Below are 19984 nucleotides of genomic sequence, written 5' to 3'. Positions count from 1 at the left end.
GTATCTAAGTCAGAGCAATTGCTTTCTCTTAATAATTAAATGTCCTCAACATATTAGTGTGTTGATCTATAACCAAACCTGAGTGCCCTGGAAATTCTTGTATATCACAAGTAAAACTGTGGTTCTTAGGTTGGAGTGCATTATGAGCTGTCTGAGGAAGAGAAGTTCTATCGTAATGCATTGACAAGGATGCCTGATGGCCCTGCAGCTCTGGAGGAGTCATACTCAGCTGTCATGGGAATTGTGACTGAAGTGGAGCAGTATGTCAAGGTAGGAGGCTGACAGGATATAATGGAACAGCTAAAATTAACATGGACTTCCAGTTTTCCTGGGAGCTGGAGGGAAACACATGTTTTGGAATATACTGGAGAAGTTCTGAACACTGTGAAATACCTCCATTAGGTTTGGCTGCAGTACCAGTGTCTGTGGGATATGCAGGCTGAAAATATATACAACCGTCTTGGAGAAGACCTGAATAAGTGGCAGGCCCTTTTGGTTCAGATAAGAAAGGCAAGAGGAACATTTGATAATGCAGAAACCAGAAAGGAGTTTGGACCTGTTGTCATAGACTATGGCAAGGTGAGAAATTGTAATTATTTGTTGTGATAAATGCATTGAATTTCAGAATAACAGAAAATAGCAAGGGTGACAAATTACTATTATGTAACAATATTCACTTGTAGGTACAATCAAAGGTCAACTTGAAGTATGACTCCTGGCACAAGGAGGTGCTCAGCAAATTTGGCCAAATGCTTGGTCAGAATATGACAGAGTTTCATTCACAAATTTCTAAGGTAAGAAAAGTCTTAATTCCAGTTCTTCGCTTTCAGATCAACTGTTGTAGAATGCTAAAACACTGATTTGTGCCCTTAACAGTCCCGTCAAGAGCTGGAGCAGCATTCTGTGGACACTGCTAGCACATCAGATGCTGTGACATTCATCACATACGTGCAGTCCTTGAAACGTAAAATCAAACAGTTTGAAAAGCAAGTTGAGGTATGTTTGTTGTCTTTTGCTAATGATTCTGACTTGTGGAAATGTCAGGCTTAGGTCATAAAATGCAGCTTCGTCTTAAAAACAGGTTTGAATTTCATGTTCTTAAAAATCCTGTGAGCTCTATAGTGAGCATTTATTAAAGTATGTTTATTTAGCCTTGCAGATTAAGTTTTTTCTTTTTAACTCGAATCCACTGTGTCTTGTAGCTTTATCGCAATGGTCAGCGCTTGCTTGAGAAACAAAGGTTCCAGTTCCCTTCCTCTTGGCTGTACATTGACAACATCGAAGGAGAATGGGGTGCCTTTAATGACATTATGCGTAGGAAGGATTCTGCCATTCAACAGCAAGTAGCAAATCTACAGATGAAAATAGTTCAAGAGGATCGTGCAGTGGAGAGCCGAACAACTGACTTGCTGACAGACTGGGAGAAAACAAAGCCTGTAACAGTAAGTAGTGATGGTTAATATTCAGTGAATGAAGTAGATTTTGTGCATTCGATAAGAAGTAGAGAGTTAGTTTTTATGCTTCTTTTGAAGTTTTTCATTTTAGGTGATAGTAAAAGTCTTTTTAAGGGTTCTATAATAACCTGCCAGTGTGTTGATTTTTGGCAATAGTTGCAGAGGGAAATTTACCCTTAAGACGTAGGCCTCACTTAGGTGCAGAAAAGTAAATTACTTCCTGTAAGAGAGAGCTTTGTCTGAAACAAGTATATGTCAGAAATGTGCATGTAGGAGGATTCAGAAGCAAGGTTTTTGCCTTTTTTTTTCTGAAGTGCTTTTTAGTAAAGCAAAAAACTGCATGTAAAAATGAAATGGGACTTACTGTGGAATAATATGTTGTCTTATAGTCGGCAAAATGGAAATGTAAAAAAATGAGACAAACCAACGTTTATATTTAGTCCCCACTTTTAACTTGCCTTCAACGTAACTGTAGGATTATTGGATTAATGTATCCCATGCAAACTTTAGGGAAATCTGCGTCCAGAAGAGGCTCTTCAAGCTCTTACCATTTACGAAGGAAAATTCGGCAGGCTGAAGGATGACCGTGAGAAGTGTGCCAAGGCCAAGGAAGCTCTGGAACTTACAGACACTGGACTGCTCAGTGGCAGTGAAGAGCGCGTCCAGGTACAACCTGCTCACACACCTTCTTGCCAGTTCTGGATAAAAGTGTTTCAGTTCCATCATTTTCTCCCTCAGGAGAGTGACTTGTAGTGTGTGCTGTACTAATATCAGGGCACAGTTTCCACACTGACTCAGTTGTAGCCTTCAGAGCTTCTCTGTGATCTCTTCCTTGACTGTCTTATTCTTTTGAAACTGTTACTTGAACTGAGATGGAAAATTTCATCTTGGTCACTTGCTGTTGCAGTTCTTTTGAATTGGCAAGCTATGCAAAGGTTTTTGATGGATTGGAAGTATTTTGTTTAACTCACCCATGCTATTGACTTTAAAGAAGTTAGGAATAACTGCTGATTTTTGATACATTCTTTATTACAGGTAGCCCTAGAAGAGCTGCAGGATCTCAAAGGTGTCTGGTCTGAACTCTCTAAGGTCTGGGAACAAATTGATCAAATGAAAGAACAACCCTGGGTTTCAGTACAGCCTCGCAAGGTACTTCACTTTTGTGTACATTAACAGTGTAACTGCTACAAGTATATGCAAATTAGAAATTAGACCTCTTGAGACAGACATGCTCTATTGTCAGTCTAGATAATTTTCAGTGGTTAGGTACCTTTTTCAGTATCTTGTGAGCATGTTTCTTCTGAAGCTAAGGTAAATATTCACAGGATGGTCATAATTTAAGTAATCTTACAGGGAATTTATGCAGCTTCCATAGTTTGAGATTGGACTGCATCTACAGAGAAGAAGCTGCTGTTTTTAAATAGTCTGTTGGACCTCATTAGGGAAACTTCATTATACAGTTGGGTAAACAGCATCGATTTTAGTTCAGTGCTCAGGAGGTAAAGAGCAGAAAGAACACTAATCTATAAACTAACTGCCTGTGACAAGGCTGCATCATAAATCCCAATCAGTCAAATAAAATTACATTCTCAACTGTAGAGTAACCACATCTTGAGGATAACACTTGTAAGAGCTGTCCTGTTGCTAACGTCTCATTAGAGAGAGTTTTCCGTAACAAATGTATAGGTAATTTGTATGGTTATGTGCACAGGACTTGTAGAGAAAGATTTCATTGCTTTTGTGTTACTGACAGCTTCGCCAAAACTTGGATGGTCTGTTGAACCAACTGAAAAATTTCCCTGCCCGTTTGCGACAGTACGCCTCCTATGAGTATGTTCAGAGACTTCTGAAGGGCTACATGAAAGTAAGTTGCCCCCATTTCTAAAATGCATGTGTTTTATATTCAAGTTCAAAGATGTAACTTGCTTTGTTTTCTTCTGCAGATAAACATGTTAGTTATTGAACTGAAATCCGAGGCACTTAAAGACAGACACTGGAAACAACTGATGAAGAGGCTTCATGTTAACTGGGTTGTCTCAGAATTGACCCTGGGCCAGATCTGGGATGTTGATCTACAGAGGAATGAAGCAATTGTCAAAGATGTTCTGCTTGTGGCTCAGGGAGAGATGGCTTTGGAAGAGTTCTTGAAACAGGCTAGTATCAGCCCTTGTATGTATGCAAGTAATAGCATATTTGAGGGCTGCTGTTAAGTGGCTACGTGTGTAGTAAGCTTGTCACTCTAAGCTGTTGAAACAAGTGCCAAGACTCCATCGTTAGCTCTGTTTTGGGGAACAGTTTAAAGCTATGTAAACTTCCTCTGATGAAGCTTGCGTTATTTGGGAAAAGCAGTTCTTGGTAGTGCGTGCAAAGATCCCACCTTGAACTGCACCATAGTCTCAATATTTTTAACAAAAGCTTAAATGTAAAGCCAGAATCTTTGGGTTAAAAGACTATTATCTGATTACTGTAATACATTTCTGCTTTGTAACTATGTTGGAACAAAAATTACTGATGTCATATCTTAAACATCTTCAGATAAGAGAAGTGTGGAACACCTATGAACTGGACTTGGTCAATTACCAGAACAAGTGTCGTTTGATTCGTGGATGGGATGACCTTTTCAACAAAGTCAAGGAGCACATAAACAGTGTGTCTGCTATGAAGCTGTCACCATACTACAAGGTAAAACTGAGAACAAAGCTAAAGAATTTTTGTTGATTTCTGCCTTCCCCTTCTGTTTAGTTTATATTTTTGCCAGCAGAGACTATATTCACTGTTTAAAGCTGACAGACTGTTAATTGTATATGCATACTTTGTGACTCTCAAAAAACTGTTTCCTCTAATAATTATTAGTAGTCAAACACTTTGTAATATTAAAATGAATATTAATGTAGTGTTTAAACTTCAGGTGTTTGAGGAAGATGCCCTTAGCTGGGAAGATAAACTGAACCGTATCATGGCACTCTTTGATGTCTGGATAGATGTCCAAAGGCGGTGGGTCTATCTGGAGGGTATCTTTACTGGTAGTGCAGACATCAAGCACTTGCTGCCTGTGGAGACACAGCGGTTCCAGAGGTAACCTTTTCATTTTGTGTCTTCTTGCCTCCTTTGGGGCACCCTGTGGGCGGGCCTGAAACTTCATGACTCACTGTAGCACTCTCTGAGTTGAAATACTGGCTGCGTTCTTACCTGGTCCAGCTGGATTACAGCTGCTGTAGATACAAGTTCATCAAGCAAAGAGTTCATCTGCAGCTATGGCAGAAAATGTTTCTAGTAAATGGGCTGATATACAATTTTTAGAAGATGATTTGGACTCAGGTGGTTTTCCTTGCTAGTTCTTGTCAGTTACTTCAAGGGTTTTTCTGGCATTGTGGCTGCAACAAACAGACAAACTTCTGTTGCTGCAGCCTTTAATCTCACCCTTTAAATATTATTTACTTCCTCTCTTTTAAGTTGGTCTGACCATATTTACTCATTCCACACACTTCCAGTCAGATCAAAGAATAAGATTTATGCGTCACTTCAGGAAGTAAAGATAAGTAGATCTGCTCTGGACTTGGTAAATTGAACATTACAAAAAAGTTAGATTTTGTTGTTGAGGGCTTGAGGTAGATAAAGAGTAATTTGGGAAATTTAGGCTTGTGTTCCCTAGAGCTGCTACAGCCATTAGAGGTGGAGTGATCATTTAGAGACAAATAAATTTGGTGTTCCGTAGGCCTGTGGTTATTGAGTTTGCACTAATGTATTGTGTTATTTTACTTGCAGCATCAGCACTGAATTCTTGGCACTCATGAAAAAGGTGTCCAAATCTCCACTTGTGATGGATGTTCTCAACATTCAAGGTGTGCAGAGATCATTAGAGAGACTGGCAGACTTACTTGGGAAGATACAGAAAGCCCTAGGAGAATACTTGGAAAGGGAGAGGTCCTCTTTCCCTCGGTAAGCAGTTGACTCCTGAAGTAATCAGATGCTTCTGTGCAGGAATTGGTGTACTGCTCTGTAAAGCCTCTACCAATTCTTCTGTGGTGCATATATATGAGATGTTATGACCATTTAAATATGTATTGTCTGTATACATAATTCAGTTACAGCTACTTCTCTGGAAGTGGGGCTGAAACTTCCCTTACTTGCTCATCTGTGGCTGGTTTCAGGATTTGGATATTGCCTAAGGAACCATTGCAGCTGACTTCTGTAAACTGAAGATATTCTGCTGCCTTTTGATTGAAGGACAGTGTCTAAATTGTCACAGTCCAGTATTTAAGTCATTGATTTTGACTTACCTGTAGTCCTCAACTAATTTGTCACTTAGCATGAGAAAATAAGAGTGAAGGAGGTACTGAGTGGGAGTTCTTCCTGCCTGACAGGCAATTCAATCCCAAACTCTACTGTTGGCGTTTCAGAGATGGATAACTAAAGAAAATTATCCACACTATGGAGCATGTATACACTTCTGTATGGTACAGACCACATGAACTTAAAGGTAGCACTGGGTAGAACTGCTAGCAAATTTGTGGTTCATGCACTCTTGCAGTGTTGAGGAAATGGTTGTCAATTACTTCCATGTAGTGGCCATGGATGAAGCATAAATTATAAATTAAAAGTGATAGTTCAAGTTCTGATATAGATCTATTTTTTTCTGATTAATAGGTTCTACTTTGTTGGTGATGAAGACTTGCTTGAAATCATTGGAAACAGCAAAAATGTGGCTAAGTTGCAGAAACACTTCAAGAAAATGTTTGCTGGAGTTTCTAGCATTATTCTTAATGAAGACAATTCTGTGGTTCTTGGGATATCCTCACGTGAAGGAGAGGAGGTATAGCTGCAGTATTTCTTTTTAAAGAAAATTCTGAAAATAAGTGGATGTGCACTGACTTAAACCTTTAATTTCTTGCAGGTGCTGTTCAAAACACCAGTCTCCATCACAGAACATCCCAAGATCAATGAGTGGCTCACTCTTGTTGAAAAAGAGATGAGAGTGACCCTTGCTAAATTGCTTGCAGAGTCTGTTACTGAAGTAGAAATCTTCGGAAAAGCAACTTCAATTGATCCAGCAGTCTACATCTCTTGGATTGACAAATACCAGGTATTAATGTGGAATACTAAAGTATACTGCAGCTTGGTTACTTCAGCAAGGAAAACTATCTGACGAGGGTTTTTTTGCACAGGCTCAGCTTGTTGTGCTGTCAGCCCAGATTGCTTGGTCTGAGAATGTGGAGTCAGCCCTCAATGGTGGAGGTGGAGACAACAGTCCTCTCCAGTCTGTGCTAGCCAATGTTGAGGTCACACTCAATGTCCTGGCAGACTCTGTGCTGATGGAGCAGCCACCCCTTCGCAGAAGGAAACTGGAGCACTTGGTAAGTAAAAACTTTCTTTCCTCTTCAGGGTTTACAGGTGAGAATTTTTTAATTTTAATGAAAAAAATGATCAGTCTAAGACTTACTGTTCCTCCAGGAAAAGATTTTGTGTGATTTAAGCAATTACATGAAGGCCTGGTTATTAATGTTGGTGGTGGTAGTTTTTCACTCTAGTCAACTTAATGCTTGATATCATATTATATGCTCTCTCAGTGAATTGATCTTAAAACTGGATCTTCCAGGTATGGAAGTTACTGACTTTTTTCATTCAAATGTGAAATGTGTCATTAAGTTGCTTATTATTGTAATCATAATATGCTTTTGTTTGTCGATAGGGATTGGAGGTGGGGGGAGAATTGAAATCATCCTGGGTTATTTCTAGAGAGAAATACCTGGTTTCTGGCAACTAAAATACCAAGTTCAGTAGTGTAATGGATTAACAGGCTAACTGGGCCAAAGTGCTTTGCTGTAAACTAGAAATGTCATTAAGAACAGTAAGGCAACATTGTTAGTTTTGGCTTTGTAGCAACCAATTTTTAAACCAGAGACTGGTTTTAGGTCATGATTTCGAAGTGATGGCAGTTCACTGTGCTAATCTGAGAAGCTGTAGGATTCTTGTCATTATTGGCCTGTCTTTATTGGTTTGTATTGTTGTGGTGTTAAGGAGTTACTTCCTTCTCCAGATCACTGAGTTGGTGCACCAGAGAGATGTTACAAGATCACTGATCAAAAGCAAGATCGACAACTCCAAATCCTTCGAGTGGCTCAGCCAAATGCGGTTCTACTTTGACCCAAAGCAGACAGATGTGTTGCAGCAGCTCTCCATTCAGATGGCAAATGCCAAATTCAACTATGGTTTTGAGTACCTTGGGGTTCAGGATAAGCTGGTACAAACTCCTCTCACTGACCGCTGCTACCTGACAATGACACAAGCCCTGGAGGCAAGACTTGGAGGATCACCATTTGGTAAGTTTGTCAGGCAAGTGTATAAATTTCTTATCTTCTCTAATATATATAAGAATGAGTGGTTTAGGTCACTCAAAGAATCACCAGTGAGGAATCAGTAAAGGCAGGTTTAATATGAATTTGTAAAAGCACAACAAATTGTATGGCAAGGTTCATTCTATTAGTTGCTATATAGATAAAGCACACAAGGAAAAATCTGATTTAAAAAAATCTACAATGGTTTATGTGGAGACGCAGAAGGAAAAGCAAGGGGTGCAAAGGGGTAAGGGAGACTACTATTGGGTCACGAGGGTCAGAGTGGACTCCCTTGCCAAACTTAGCTTTAGACTGGATCAAGTTAAGGTCTAAAGGATTTAGCAAAACTTAATTACCAAATCAATACAATAATAGCAGGAGTTGAATAATTTATTAATTTAAAACAAAATGATTCAGTAAGATTTTCTATAAGCACAGTAGTAATTTGACAAAAAGTTTGGATTAATTATAGACCTAAATTGGCAACACTCACAAGGCACACAGACATGAAGTATGTGCAAAGGTATACCTATGAAAAATTCCCCTTGAATTCAGTGAAATACATCAGATGCCTTTGCATCTCTCCAGAAATGAAGGGTTGGTTCTCAAGGAGTGGGGGATATCAGTCCAGGTTCAGTTGTCACCTTTCAATGGCCATCCTCCATTGCAAACTGGAGAGATCACAAGCTCCAGGAGGCATCCCACTGGGAGGGAGATCCTGGTCACAGCCTGCTGCAGTCCAGGAGATCTCAAAGGGTCTCTCTTAGGACCACTGTTTATAGAGTTGCAAAATTACTGATTTACTGATCATCAGTAAATTTCCATCCTGGCCACAATCCAAGTTGGTGGTTACTGGGAACTTTCCTTGAAGAGTTCAACAACAGAAATATTGTTCTACTTGCTTTGTTGTTCAGACAGAAAAAATAGAAGTCTCAAGGCTATTAAGTAGAAAACAGGAGCTTGTCAGACAACAGAAGCTGTGGGAGCAGACAGGGTTTCTGATAAGCACAAGGGGAGCTAACTGGTGCTCTTAATGTAGGCCAAGGTCTAACAAGCATTCCTGAGACTACAGTGTGGCCTAGGATGGGGTTTAGGGGCTGAACTGGGGAAAGGATGTGCATCCCCACAATACAGTGTTAATGTGTACATGCAGGACACTTAACTAAGATAGCAAAGAACAAAATGGTCTTTTGGGGGAAGTAAAAACAGTTTTAGGTTTTGTTTGAACCCTCTTGATTGAACAGGCATGTTGAGAATCCACATGCTGGCAGATTGCATGAATTGGCAGTGCTATTCAGATAATAAATTCTAAAGCATGTCCATCTCATTTCAAAAACAGGTCCTGCTGGTACTGGTAAAACAGAATCTGTTAAAGCTCTTGGACATCAGCTTGGCCGCTTTGTGTTGGTTTTCAACTGTGATGAAACCTTTGACTTCCAGGTAAGCTGTTTGATTGAAACAATGTAGTCTTTGTTAACAAGCAGTAGGAATCTCTTCAGAACCCTGAAACAGCCAGCAGTGTTTATTTTCAAGATGATTATGTAGAAGTCCTAACTGAGCTGGTGTCTGTGGGTCATACAGAACCTCTGTAACAAAAAATGCCTGAAGCAGAAGTGGGATGGAGCATTGCTAGAGCAAAGGCTCTTGGCTTTTGAACAGGTAGTTCTGTAACACTAAATGGAGGGAAAGGAAGAGGGAAAGGAGCTGGGGCTTAAGACTGGCTTTAGGAAAGTATCTTAAACTATGTAGTTTGCATTGATAGTACTGGTTTAATGAGGAACAGATAAGAGTGTGAGATTACTGAAGCATCTGTACTATTACCAAATTATCCTTTACAACACAGCTGGGGAGTTTACCTCAGCATGTGGAGAATTCTTCAAAACCAAGAAAATTTATCCAGATATTTGAAGATTAAAGATATCTTCAAACTGAGAAGCAAATGAAATGTCTCTGTAAACTGTAACACAGCAAATTATATTCAAATGAAAACCTTGGCCAAGTGTATAGATAAAAAACAGTATAAAACATGGACAAGGAATCATTAAACTTTATGGACTCTGCCAGGTTGTCCATGTGTGATTTTTTTTTTTTCTATACAGCTGTATTTTGACCAGATCAGGATTCTGTTTAGCCAGTATTTGTCTTGTAGGGGTAACTGTAAGAAAATGCCTAAGGAGTGTTAATATCACAGATAATGTGAGCCTTCCTTGCCCCAGCTCCCTTCCTCCCTCTGACAGTTAAGATGATCAGGATGTCCCAGCAGAAGTGTGTTATTCTGTTCATGATCCAGTGAACCTTTTTTCATGTACCATTTCTCCCCTTAAATCCACTTGCACACTTGGTTCTATAACATCTTTACCAAATTTTTCCACTGTGCACTATTACTATGCACTTCATGAAAGGGCAGCTTCTTTTTGTCTTTTTTTAATGATTTCTAAGTTCTTGTAGTAGAAAAGACAGTGAATAATTGATTCCTATTCATCTGAAACCAGTAGATTCAGTAGAATCTATTCAGGTAGACATGTTCCCTCATGTTGCCTTCTACAGAATCTTACCTTAAAGGTTGTTCTCTGTGTAGAAAGGTTATCATACTCTGGCCGTCCAATTTACTCTTCTGAAATGTTTCGTAATTCTTGTACCCTCCTTGCTATAAAGGACTAGAACTGCACTGATGTTAATGGTATCAGCAAACAAAACATTATGCAGTGGACTTAGTTTGCCTGTTTTGGAACAGGCACTTCCACACTGCAGTACAGTATGGAGTAATAGGGAGCTATGATCTGTGGTTTTGTGAGGCAGTGAAAGCTGAACTTCAGAACCCTTTCATAACTCTTACAATACTATAAATACAGTAACCTACAAATAAACACAGCTTCTTCCTGCCTTAGATGCATTGTATAAAGTGCTCTCCTCTGCTCCTTTTGCCAATGCAATTGAGTGAATTTTCCCCTCTCCCTGCAGGCAATGGGACGCATCTTTGTGGGACTTTGCCAGGTGGGCGCGTGGGGCTGCTTTGATGAGTTCAACAGACTGGAGGAGCGAATGCTCTCTGCAGTTTCACAGCAAGTTCAGTGCATCCAGGAAGCCCTGCGAGAGCATTCCAACCCCAACTATGACAAAAGTATGTCATTCTTCTCTAACATCTTTCATGCTGTTTTGTTTCTCAGCTATGTTTCTTGCAAATAGTGCAAGGATGAAGCTACTTTATGTCAAAACTTTAATATTTGATGTAACTTCCAGCTGGTAGAAATTTGTATTGTTTGAGTTGCAGTACTGGAGAACCTGCTGTCCATTACTGTAGAAAACTAAAACAGAATAATGTATGACTTCAGTTCTCAGAGTGATGGATCACTGACTCAGGTATAACTAAATGCACTCTCTTTTCAGCTGCAACACCCATTACCTGTGAGCTGCTGAACAAACAAGTCAAAGTGAGCCCTGACATGGCTATCTTCATCACCATGAATCCTGGCTATGCAGGCAGATCTAATCTGCCTGACAATTTGAAGAAGTTGTTCCGTAGCTTGGCAATGACAAAACCAGACCGTCAGTTGATTGCCCAGGTCATGCTGTACTCCCAAGGTTTCCGTACTGCTGAAGTTCTTGCCAATAAGATAGTACCATTCTTCAAGTGAGTAGCAAGTTTGGCTGCAGTCAGTAATAATAGAACTTACATGTTCAAAGCTGTAATAGTCTTTGCAACTCACTAAGTACATTGTGCAGCAATCATTCCAAGTAAAGAATGACATTTACTGAGTGTTATGTTGGTTCATACTGAGAATCAAATTGTATTTTGTCTCTTGTGCTTCTTAGGCTTTGTGATGAGCAGCTGTCCTCCCAAAGTCACTATGATTTTGGCCTGAGAGCACTGAAGAGTGTGCTGGTTAGTGCAGGTAATGTGAAGAGGGAGAGGATTCAGAAGATAAAGCGGGAGAAGGAAGAGCGTGGTGAAGTCGTTGATGAGGGAGAAATTGCTGAGAATTTGCCAGAGCAAGAGGTAATGTGTGTGCAAAGTTCTTGACTTACGTGATAGAGGATGCACACTAAACAAAGAAAGTAACCCTTCAGTGCTTGCCATTTAATATTAAGCCATGTGAACAAAATAATGTTAGTTACCAAAGGTAATTTGATAGCTTGAAAGCACCAAGTTAAACATCACTTCTAAGTCCCGAATCATAGTGAAGAAATGATTCATATGAGGTGGTGCATCCATGACGCTTAGTGCTGCTCAGCATCTCAGTAACTAATCCAAAAACATAATGAAGAGACATAAGAAGGACTTGTATAAACTGCAAATCAATAGGAAATCACTGGGTAGTTCCAAAGCTAAAACCAGTCTTGTTTTGACTAAGACTGCCCTGGTCTGCTACTTAATCAGTAAATTATTTAGTGAAGTATTACTTGTCAAACCTGTTTGGTAAAGTAACTTAACAACTCTTCAATGAAATGTGACTCTCTCTCTGCAGATCCTGATCCAAAGTGTATGTGAAACTATGGTACCAAAACTGGTTGCAGAAGACATTCCATTGCTGTTCAGTCTCCTTTCTGATGTATTCCCTGGAGTACAGTATCACCGTGGAGAGATGACAGCCTTGAGAGAGGAACTTAAGAAAGTGTGTCAGGAAATGTACCTTACCTATGGTGATGGAGAAGAAGTTGGTGGCATGTGGGTTGAAAAGGTAAAATATGAAACTGAAAATGTTCAGTTTAGGTTTATGTATAAGACTAAATTTCCTTTTATATTATGAAAAGTCGAAAGCTTTTAAATTTTTCTTGTCTTAAACAAACTATACCTAAAAGCTTAGATTAACTACTGATGTTAATTGGTACATTATTTCTTGTGTCACAGGTTCTTCAGCTGTATCAGATTACACAGATAAATCATGGTTTGATGATGGTTGGTCCTTCTGGAAGTGGAAAGAGCATGGCCTGGAGAGTACTTCTGAAGGCCCTTGAACGGCTGGAGGGTGTGGAAGGTGTTGCTCACATTATAGATCCAAAAGCAATCAGCAAAGATCACCTCTATGGTACTTTGGATCCAAATACCAGGGAATGGACAGATGGCTTGTTTACACATGTCCTGAGAAAGTAAGTCTTTAATAGCACAAATACAAAATGGCTGGTACCTTCGTGCCTAGGATAATCTCACCTTAATTCTCTCCTTCAATGAATATTTTCTTTAATATAGAATCATAGACAATGTGAGAGGTGAACTACAAAAACGTCAGTGGATTATCTTTGATGGTGATGTAGACCCTGAATGGGTTGAGAACTTGAACTCTGTTCTGGATGACAACAAACTTCTGACTCTGCCAAATGGAGAACGTCTCAGCCTCCCGCCAAATGTAATGTTACTTTTTTTACATTGTGTTTATGTGTTGTGTATAAGCTTGTTGGTTTAATTTAATATGTACTTGTGTCGTGCCTCTTTCTCATCACAAGCACTGAGTTCAGATTGTGGTTTGCTGGAGTAAAGGGTTTTTGTGAAAACATTTTCTGTTACACTTACTCTGACCCTGTAAGACAAAATGTGAATTATGTAAGTCTTATGGTAAATATCAATAATGATGAACTTAACTTAGGACAGTATAATGCTGATGTTATTATTCAGAGTCTAAATGCAAATCTGCATATTTTAAAAGCTCTCTGTTTTTTCAGGGAAAGGGTTTTTGTATTGTTTTGGTTGATGGTTTTTACACCTAAGTGTTGTTTTACATTTCTTTTGTTCAGGTGCGTATCATGTTTGAAGTACAGGATCTGAAATATGCCACTTTGGCTACTGTGTCAAGGTGTGGTATGGTCTGGTTCAGTGAGGATGTTCTCAGTACAGACATGATATTCAATAACTTCCTGGCCAGACTAAGAAGCATTCCTCTGGATGAAGGTGAGGAGGAAGCTCAGCGCAGGCGAAAGGGCAAAGAAGATGAAGGAGAAGAAGCAGCATCTCCAATGTTGCAGGTATAGCTTTGATTTCATTATGGGATAAAGCAGTAAAAATGCTTGTATCACAGGTACACCATACATAGAATTGATGACAGCCTATCATAGGAAAGCTGACTTCCTCTTTACATTTTTTTTTCTTTTTTTTTTTTAATACGAAACATTTCAAACCTTAAACAAAATCTCTTCTTTCTGCCTGGTAGTCAAATGAGAAGCAAATGCTTAGAGCAGTATTTGTGTCTCCCAACAGATTCAGAGAGATGCTGCAACAATAATGCAGCCATATTTCACATCCAACGGCCTGGTAACCAAGGCACTTGAACATGCTTTCAAGCTGGAGCACATTATGGACCTCACGCGCCTGCGCTGCCTTGGCTCTCTGTTCTCCATGTTGCACCAAGCTTGCCGCAACGTGGCCCAGTACAATGCCAACCATCCCGACTTCCCGATGCAGATAGACCAGCTGGAGCGTTACATCCAGGTGAATGCACTCTCCTCTCAAGTGACTCCTGTGTTTGCCCAGATTTGAGTTACTCACTGGGCTTTGTTCCATTACTCTAAAACCAATAGCTGCTGCTCTTGCTTCTCACAGAGGTACCTGGTCTATGCGATACTGTGGTCTCTTTCTGGAGACAGTCGTTTGAAAATGAGAGCGGAGCTGGGAGAATACATTAGGAGAATCACCACTGTGCCACTGCCAACTGCACCCAACATACCTATAATTGACTATGAGGTAAACCTTTCTTGTGCTAGAAATGTTGCTCTTTCATTTTCTTAAAAGCTTGCTTTAGATTTTGGAGGCAAACCTGGAGAATAAACAGCTGGACTATCTTAAATTTTACAGTTTCACACTTCAACAAACAAGCTGCTTGTTTAAATAAACACATCAAATTTGATGTCACTTAAAAAAATTAATTTAACTAATGTTGAGCTGGATTCTTGTTCAAAATTGTCTAATCATGTTTTTGTGCTTCTAGGTGTCCATTACAGGTGAATGGGTGCCATGGCAATCCAAAGTTCCTCAAATTGAAGTTGAAACACACAAAGTTGCGGCTCCTGATGTTGTAGTGCCGACCCTAGATACAGTTCGCCATGAAGCATTGCTGTACACTTGGCTGGCAGAACACAAACCTCTGGTGCTCTGTGGCCCACCAGGTTCTGGAAAGACCATGACCCTCTTCAGTGCTCTCAGAGCTCTGCCTGACATGGAGGTACACAAGAGACTTGTGTGTGTGTTTGTGCATATGGGTGTGTGAATTACAGATTAGTAGCAAGTCTTTAATCTTCTTAAGATTAAAGATAGCATGGAATTTATTTCCTAGCCGAAACTCAGTGATCGCTTCATCTCAGTCAGTCATGTGTATATATAGCAAAAAATAAACATCATGTTGACAATATAAATTCATTTCTCAAGTTCCTTAGCCAAAAGTTTTCTTCCTTTGCCACTTCAGTAATAGAGGAGCATTCCTGTGTTCAGTTTTTAAAAATACTGTGCAAATGTTTAAGAGTAGCTCTCATCCTTTTGTGTATTTAGGTGGAGTGACACTTACATAAGGCTGTCATGTTCAAAATATAGGGTTGGGCAAGAAGCATTGCATCATGGTAAATGGAGAATCTGCAGTGGGAAGCAAAGAGTATCTAGGCTGTATATGGCTGTATATATGTGGTAATATACATGTAATGTGGATAGTATATGTTCTTCCATTGTAAACAGCCAAACATACCTGTTTCCAGGATTCCTGATACACTCTCTTTCAGTCCTTAGTGTATTTTAATTTTTTTTCCACTATACTCTTTTTAAGGTGGTTGGACTCAACTTTTCAAGTGCTACCACTCCAGAGCTGCTGTTGAAAACTTTTGATCACTACTGTGAATACAGGCGTACCCCTAATGGAGTGGTGCTGGCTCCTGTGCAGTTAGGAAAGTGGCTGGTGCTGTTCTGTGATGAAATCAACTTGCCAGATATGGATAAGTATGGCACACAGAGAGTCATATCCTTCATTAGACAGGTATGTTTTTCTTTTTAATTAACTGTATCAGAACAGCTACTTATAGGGAAATAAAATGTTCCACTGATTTGATCTTATTTTTATGTTTTTGTTCCAGATGGTAGAGCATGGAGGATTCTACCGTACATCTGACCAGACATGGGTGAAACTGGAGAGAATTCAGTTTGTTGGTGCATGTAATCCACCTACTGATCCTGGAAGAAAACCTCTGTCACATAGGTAATGTGTCTAGAAAATTCTAGGTAACGATGGAATAGGAGTCAAAACTGAAGCATTGATTATGTAATCTGTTCTTAATACACTTGTTTAACAACAGCTGTGCTGAAATTTTGTTCCTTGCTTTTGCACTATCTGCTGCTTGCTTCTTACCATGACAGACCGTCAGTGAACTCAGTTTTAGGTTGTTGAATCACCTGTCTAAAACACTTGAGAATGGGAGCAATCAAACAAACTACTGTTGCTGCTGATGGTTTTGAATAAAGCAGTTATTTAATTTTGGCAAAAGATAATGAAGAGGATACAGATAGTAATTTGACCTTCTGTACTGTGTAATATGCTAATATTTCAGATTCTTACGACATGTTCCTGTGGTTTATGTGGACTATCCTGGACCAGCTTCACTTACTCAGATATATGGAACATTCAATCGTGCAATGCTGAGGCTGATCCCATCACTTCGCACATATGCAGAGCCTCTCACTGCTGCTATGGTAGAATTCTACACAATGTCTCAGGTAACTTGTTAAGTGCAACTCCAAACTCCAGTTAGAAGGCTTTCTTCTATGCTTCATTTAGCATGTGTTGTTAGTTTTTCACATGGATAATATGTGTACAAGAACTCAACTAATTACTTGAGTTCTGGCAAAAAGGAATTATGCTGTCAGAGTAATATCTTGCAATGCCAAGTCCTATAAAAAAATATGTTGCAACTTTGAGATAAAGTAACTAATTAAATTTAAATTTTTAGGAGAGATTCACTCAAGACACGCAGCCACACTACATCTACTCACCTCGTGAAATGACTCGGTGGGTGAGAGGTATATTTGAAGCATTAAGACCACTAGAAACCTTACCAGTTGAAGGCCTTATCAGGATTTGGGCCCACGAAGCCTTACGTCTCTTCCAGGACAGGTAAAAAGTTCATGAGCTGGGGAAGCAAAACCATAAAAAGTTGTCTACTCCTTGCCAACTTTCATTAGAACATCAAACTGAAGTGTATCATAGCTGGAATACCAGTGAGAATATTTTGTTTCACTACAGCTTGACTCTCTTAGGAGTTGTATCTGTACAAAGCAAAAATACACTTCAGTCATAGTGCTGCCGTGTGGTGTGATTACATCCCCCCATTACAGAGGACTGTACTCACTGACTTAATTCTTTATCCAGACTTGTGGAAGATGAGGAGAGACGCTGGACTGATGAGAACATTGACATGGTTGCTCTGAAACACTTCCCCAACATTGACAAAGAAAAGGCTATGAGCAGACCTATCTTGTACAGCAACTGGCTGTCAAAGGCAAGTCAAAATTTAAGAAAAAATAAACCCCAGAATTAAATAGGTTAGGTGCAACTGAGTGATGCAGCTCTTATGGCCTTATTAAAGTCATAATCAGTGCCCATCGTGCTGTTAAATTGATCTCCAAGAAATTTTTAGTATGATTATCTGAAGTGAACTCTGCCACAAGTTTAAAAGCTGGTATGCCAGGGATGCTATTGTAAGAGCCACCATGGAATGTAAAGGCATTATAAAATAATATTTCTCAAGAATATTTTGGCACTACCAGGTGACAGTTATTCCTTATGGAATCTCTTGGATAAGGCAGTGACCCTTGAGCAATACTGCTATTACACATTTTCTGGTGACCTGTTTCTTACAATCTGAAGTGATCCATCTGGGTAACCTGTACAAATCCTGGTGAGTTTAGGCAAAGGTCCACCTAGCTTGCTACCCATCTCTGACCAATAGTAAGTGACTAGGAAAGGCTGTTTAAAATAAATCGGGGAAGGGAGTTAGTCTGTAGTGCTACTTCCCAGTCTCTGGTAACTGGCAGCACAGCCTATGGTAGGTTCAGTAGATACAGTGTTTAAACCCCATGGACATGTTCCTGTGCAAGTTAAATGAGTACAGTGTTCTTAAGTTTTTGTAGAGGATTGCTACTTCAAGTATTCTAGTAGTTCTGCTTTGGTGTACTCATAAATTTACCCCTAAGCAAATTCCCTTAATCTTAATTTCCATACTGTATTGACTGTATTGGTTCTTTTAGGATTATATTCCAGTGGATCAAGAAGAATTGAGAGACTATGTGAAAGCTAGGCTTAAAGTCTTTTATGAAGAAGAACTTGATGTACCACTTGTCCTGTTCAATGAAGTCCTGGATCATGTGTTAAGAATTGACCGGTAAGCTCAGACTTCCATTTCTGCTCGTATAAGCAGTATGTAGAGTTACTCTAAACCAGAATAGCCTCAATACAAAGTAAGAATGGTCTCATTGATGTCCATAGAAAATATACTGCCAGCCTCCAGATAGCAGGATCCTATCTGGAAAGGTGTGTCAGTTTTGGCACTAACTTGAAGCTTAAGTGTTCTAGGAAATGCTTCAGTAAGTTGCTAACACTTATCAATCACACTTGTTTGTGTTCTTTTTCAGAATCTTCCGTCAGCCACAGGGCCACTTACTGCTAATTGGAGTCAGTGGAGCAGGGAAAACAACCCTGTCGAGATTTGTTGCCTGGATGAACGGTTTGAGTGTCTACCAAATCAAGGTTGGTGTGCTAAGTTTACTTCTAAAGTCCTGTAAGTCAAAACTCCCACTTATATATTGACCCCTAAAATCCCATTAAAGCTAAACCAAAATGTTAATGACCAATGTAAACTCTTACCAGGTTCACAGAAAATACACAGGTGAAGATTTTGATGAAGACCTTAGGACAGTACTGAGACGCTCTGGCTGCAAAAATGAAAAAATAGCTTTTATTATGGATGAGTCAAACGTCTTGGATTCTGGATTCCTGGAGAGAATGAACACTCTCCTAGCCAATGGAGAGGTAAGAAGATTTTAAGTAAATATTTTTTGCACCTTTTTACTACCATAAACTACAACAAAACTATGTTTTGAATTAGGTTCCTGGTCTCTTTGAAGGAGATGAATATGCTACCCTCATGACTCAGTGTAAAGAAGGAGCACAGAAAGAAGGTTTAATGTTAGATTCACATGAGGAACTCTACAAATGGTTCACCAGCCAAGTTATTCGCAATCTCCATGTAGTGTTCACTATGAATCCATCTTCTGAGGGCCTGAAGGACAGGGCAGCTACCTCTCCTGCACTCTTCAACAGGTAATTGCTACATATTCCAACATATTTTACAGGTACCATTGAAATACTACTTTTGGGGAAGTCTTCACAAATGCTTTGTATTTCAGATGTGTCCTGAACTGGTTTGGAGATTGGTCAACTGAGGCACTGTACCAAGTTGGCAAAGAGTTCACAAGCAAAATGGATCTTGAGAAACCAAATTACATTGTGCCTGATTACATGCCAGTTGTGTATGATAAGCTGCCACAACCACCATCGCACAGGGAGGCTATTGTTAATAGCTGTGTGTTTGTTCATCAGACTCTTCACCAGGTATGTTATTACACTGCTTAACTTACACTTACCTCTAGGCCATGGCATCATTCACCAGTTTCCTAAAAACTATGATCCTTGATAAATTTTAAAACAGTGCATACTCTACAACACTTTGTTCCCTTAAGGCTAATGCTCGGCTGGCAAAACGAGGAGGCAGAACCATGGCAATCACACCACGCCACTATTTGGACTTCATCAACCATTATGCCAACTTGTTCAATGAGAAGCGAAGTGAACTGGAGGAGCAGCAAATGCATTTGAATGTTGGTCTTAGAAAAATCAAAGAAACAGTTGATCAGGTATGTTTTCTTAAAACTTTGCCCTGTGTAAAGCTGGAGTGAGTAAATAGATCTCAATGCTCAATATGAATTCTCTCTTGCATCTTGCAATCGGCCTTAGGTGGAGGAATTGCGGCGTGACCTAAGAATAAAGAGTCAGGAGCTGGAAGTGAAAAATGCAGCAGCCAATGACAAGCTGAAAAAGATGGTGAAAGACCAACAGGAAGCTGAGAAGAAAAAGGTAAAACTTTTTGTTAAATCTCTGTGCATAACAACTATTTTATTTAAAAAACAGAGCCTACAGACCAAGTACTGGAAGAATTTCAGCTTCTAAAAAG

The 19984-nt window shown here is 39.6% G+C and overlaps 1 protein-coding gene across 1 annotated transcript in view; it reads left to right on the top strand.

Moving 5' to 3' along the window:
• The window catches only part of DYNC1H1 (dynein cytoplasmic 1 heavy chain 1), a 44883-nt gene that overhangs the window by 9450 nt on the left and 15449 nt on the right, over nucleotides 1–19984 (top strand). The window contains exons 12-50 of the mRNA XM_053944441.1: nucleotides 130–270; nucleotides 403–579; nucleotides 684–794; nucleotides 877–996; nucleotides 1203–1442; nucleotides 1965–2120; nucleotides 2490–2603; nucleotides 3208–3318; nucleotides 3398–3607; nucleotides 3990–4136; nucleotides 4363–4529; nucleotides 5220–5393; nucleotides 6102–6267; nucleotides 6349–6537; nucleotides 6620–6808; nucleotides 7492–7774; nucleotides 9129–9229; nucleotides 10751–10910; nucleotides 11177–11420; nucleotides 11603–11786; nucleotides 12256–12468; nucleotides 12639–12877; nucleotides 12978–13134; nucleotides 13520–13747; nucleotides 13980–14210; nucleotides 14322–14462; nucleotides 14707–14940; nucleotides 15532–15738; nucleotides 15836–15957; nucleotides 16307–16472; nucleotides 16706–16869; nucleotides 17125–17254; nucleotides 18003–18136; nucleotides 18387–18501; nucleotides 18622–18783; nucleotides 18860–19074; nucleotides 19161–19365; nucleotides 19494–19667; nucleotides 19768–19887. Coding sequence (XP_053800416.1) covers nucleotides 130–270; nucleotides 403–579; nucleotides 684–794; nucleotides 877–996; nucleotides 1203–1442; nucleotides 1965–2120; nucleotides 2490–2603; nucleotides 3208–3318; nucleotides 3398–3607; nucleotides 3990–4136; nucleotides 4363–4529; nucleotides 5220–5393; nucleotides 6102–6267; nucleotides 6349–6537; nucleotides 6620–6808; nucleotides 7492–7774; nucleotides 9129–9229; nucleotides 10751–10910; nucleotides 11177–11420; nucleotides 11603–11786; nucleotides 12256–12468; nucleotides 12639–12877; nucleotides 12978–13134; nucleotides 13520–13747; nucleotides 13980–14210; nucleotides 14322–14462; nucleotides 14707–14940; nucleotides 15532–15738; nucleotides 15836–15957; nucleotides 16307–16472; nucleotides 16706–16869; nucleotides 17125–17254; nucleotides 18003–18136; nucleotides 18387–18501; nucleotides 18622–18783; nucleotides 18860–19074; nucleotides 19161–19365; nucleotides 19494–19667; nucleotides 19768–19887 — 6741 coding nt within the window. The remainder of the gene's footprint in view (nucleotides 1–129; nucleotides 271–402; nucleotides 580–683; nucleotides 795–876; nucleotides 997–1202; nucleotides 1443–1964; nucleotides 2121–2489; nucleotides 2604–3207; nucleotides 3319–3397; nucleotides 3608–3989; nucleotides 4137–4362; nucleotides 4530–5219; nucleotides 5394–6101; nucleotides 6268–6348; nucleotides 6538–6619; nucleotides 6809–7491; nucleotides 7775–9128; nucleotides 9230–10750; nucleotides 10911–11176; nucleotides 11421–11602; nucleotides 11787–12255; nucleotides 12469–12638; nucleotides 12878–12977; nucleotides 13135–13519; nucleotides 13748–13979; nucleotides 14211–14321; nucleotides 14463–14706; nucleotides 14941–15531; nucleotides 15739–15835; nucleotides 15958–16306; nucleotides 16473–16705; nucleotides 16870–17124; nucleotides 17255–18002; nucleotides 18137–18386; nucleotides 18502–18621; nucleotides 18784–18859; nucleotides 19075–19160; nucleotides 19366–19493; nucleotides 19668–19767; nucleotides 19888–19984) is intronic.

The sequence above is a fragment of the Vidua chalybeata genome, chromosome 6 (assembly GCF_026979565.1).
Source record: "Vidua chalybeata isolate OUT-0048 chromosome 6, bVidCha1 merged haplotype, whole genome shotgun sequence".
Taxonomy (NCBI): Eukaryota; Metazoa; Chordata; class Aves; order Passeriformes; family Viduidae; genus Vidua; species Vidua chalybeata.
Note: the sequence above shows the minus strand (reverse complement) of the source record. Positions and strands in the feature narration are given on the sequence as shown.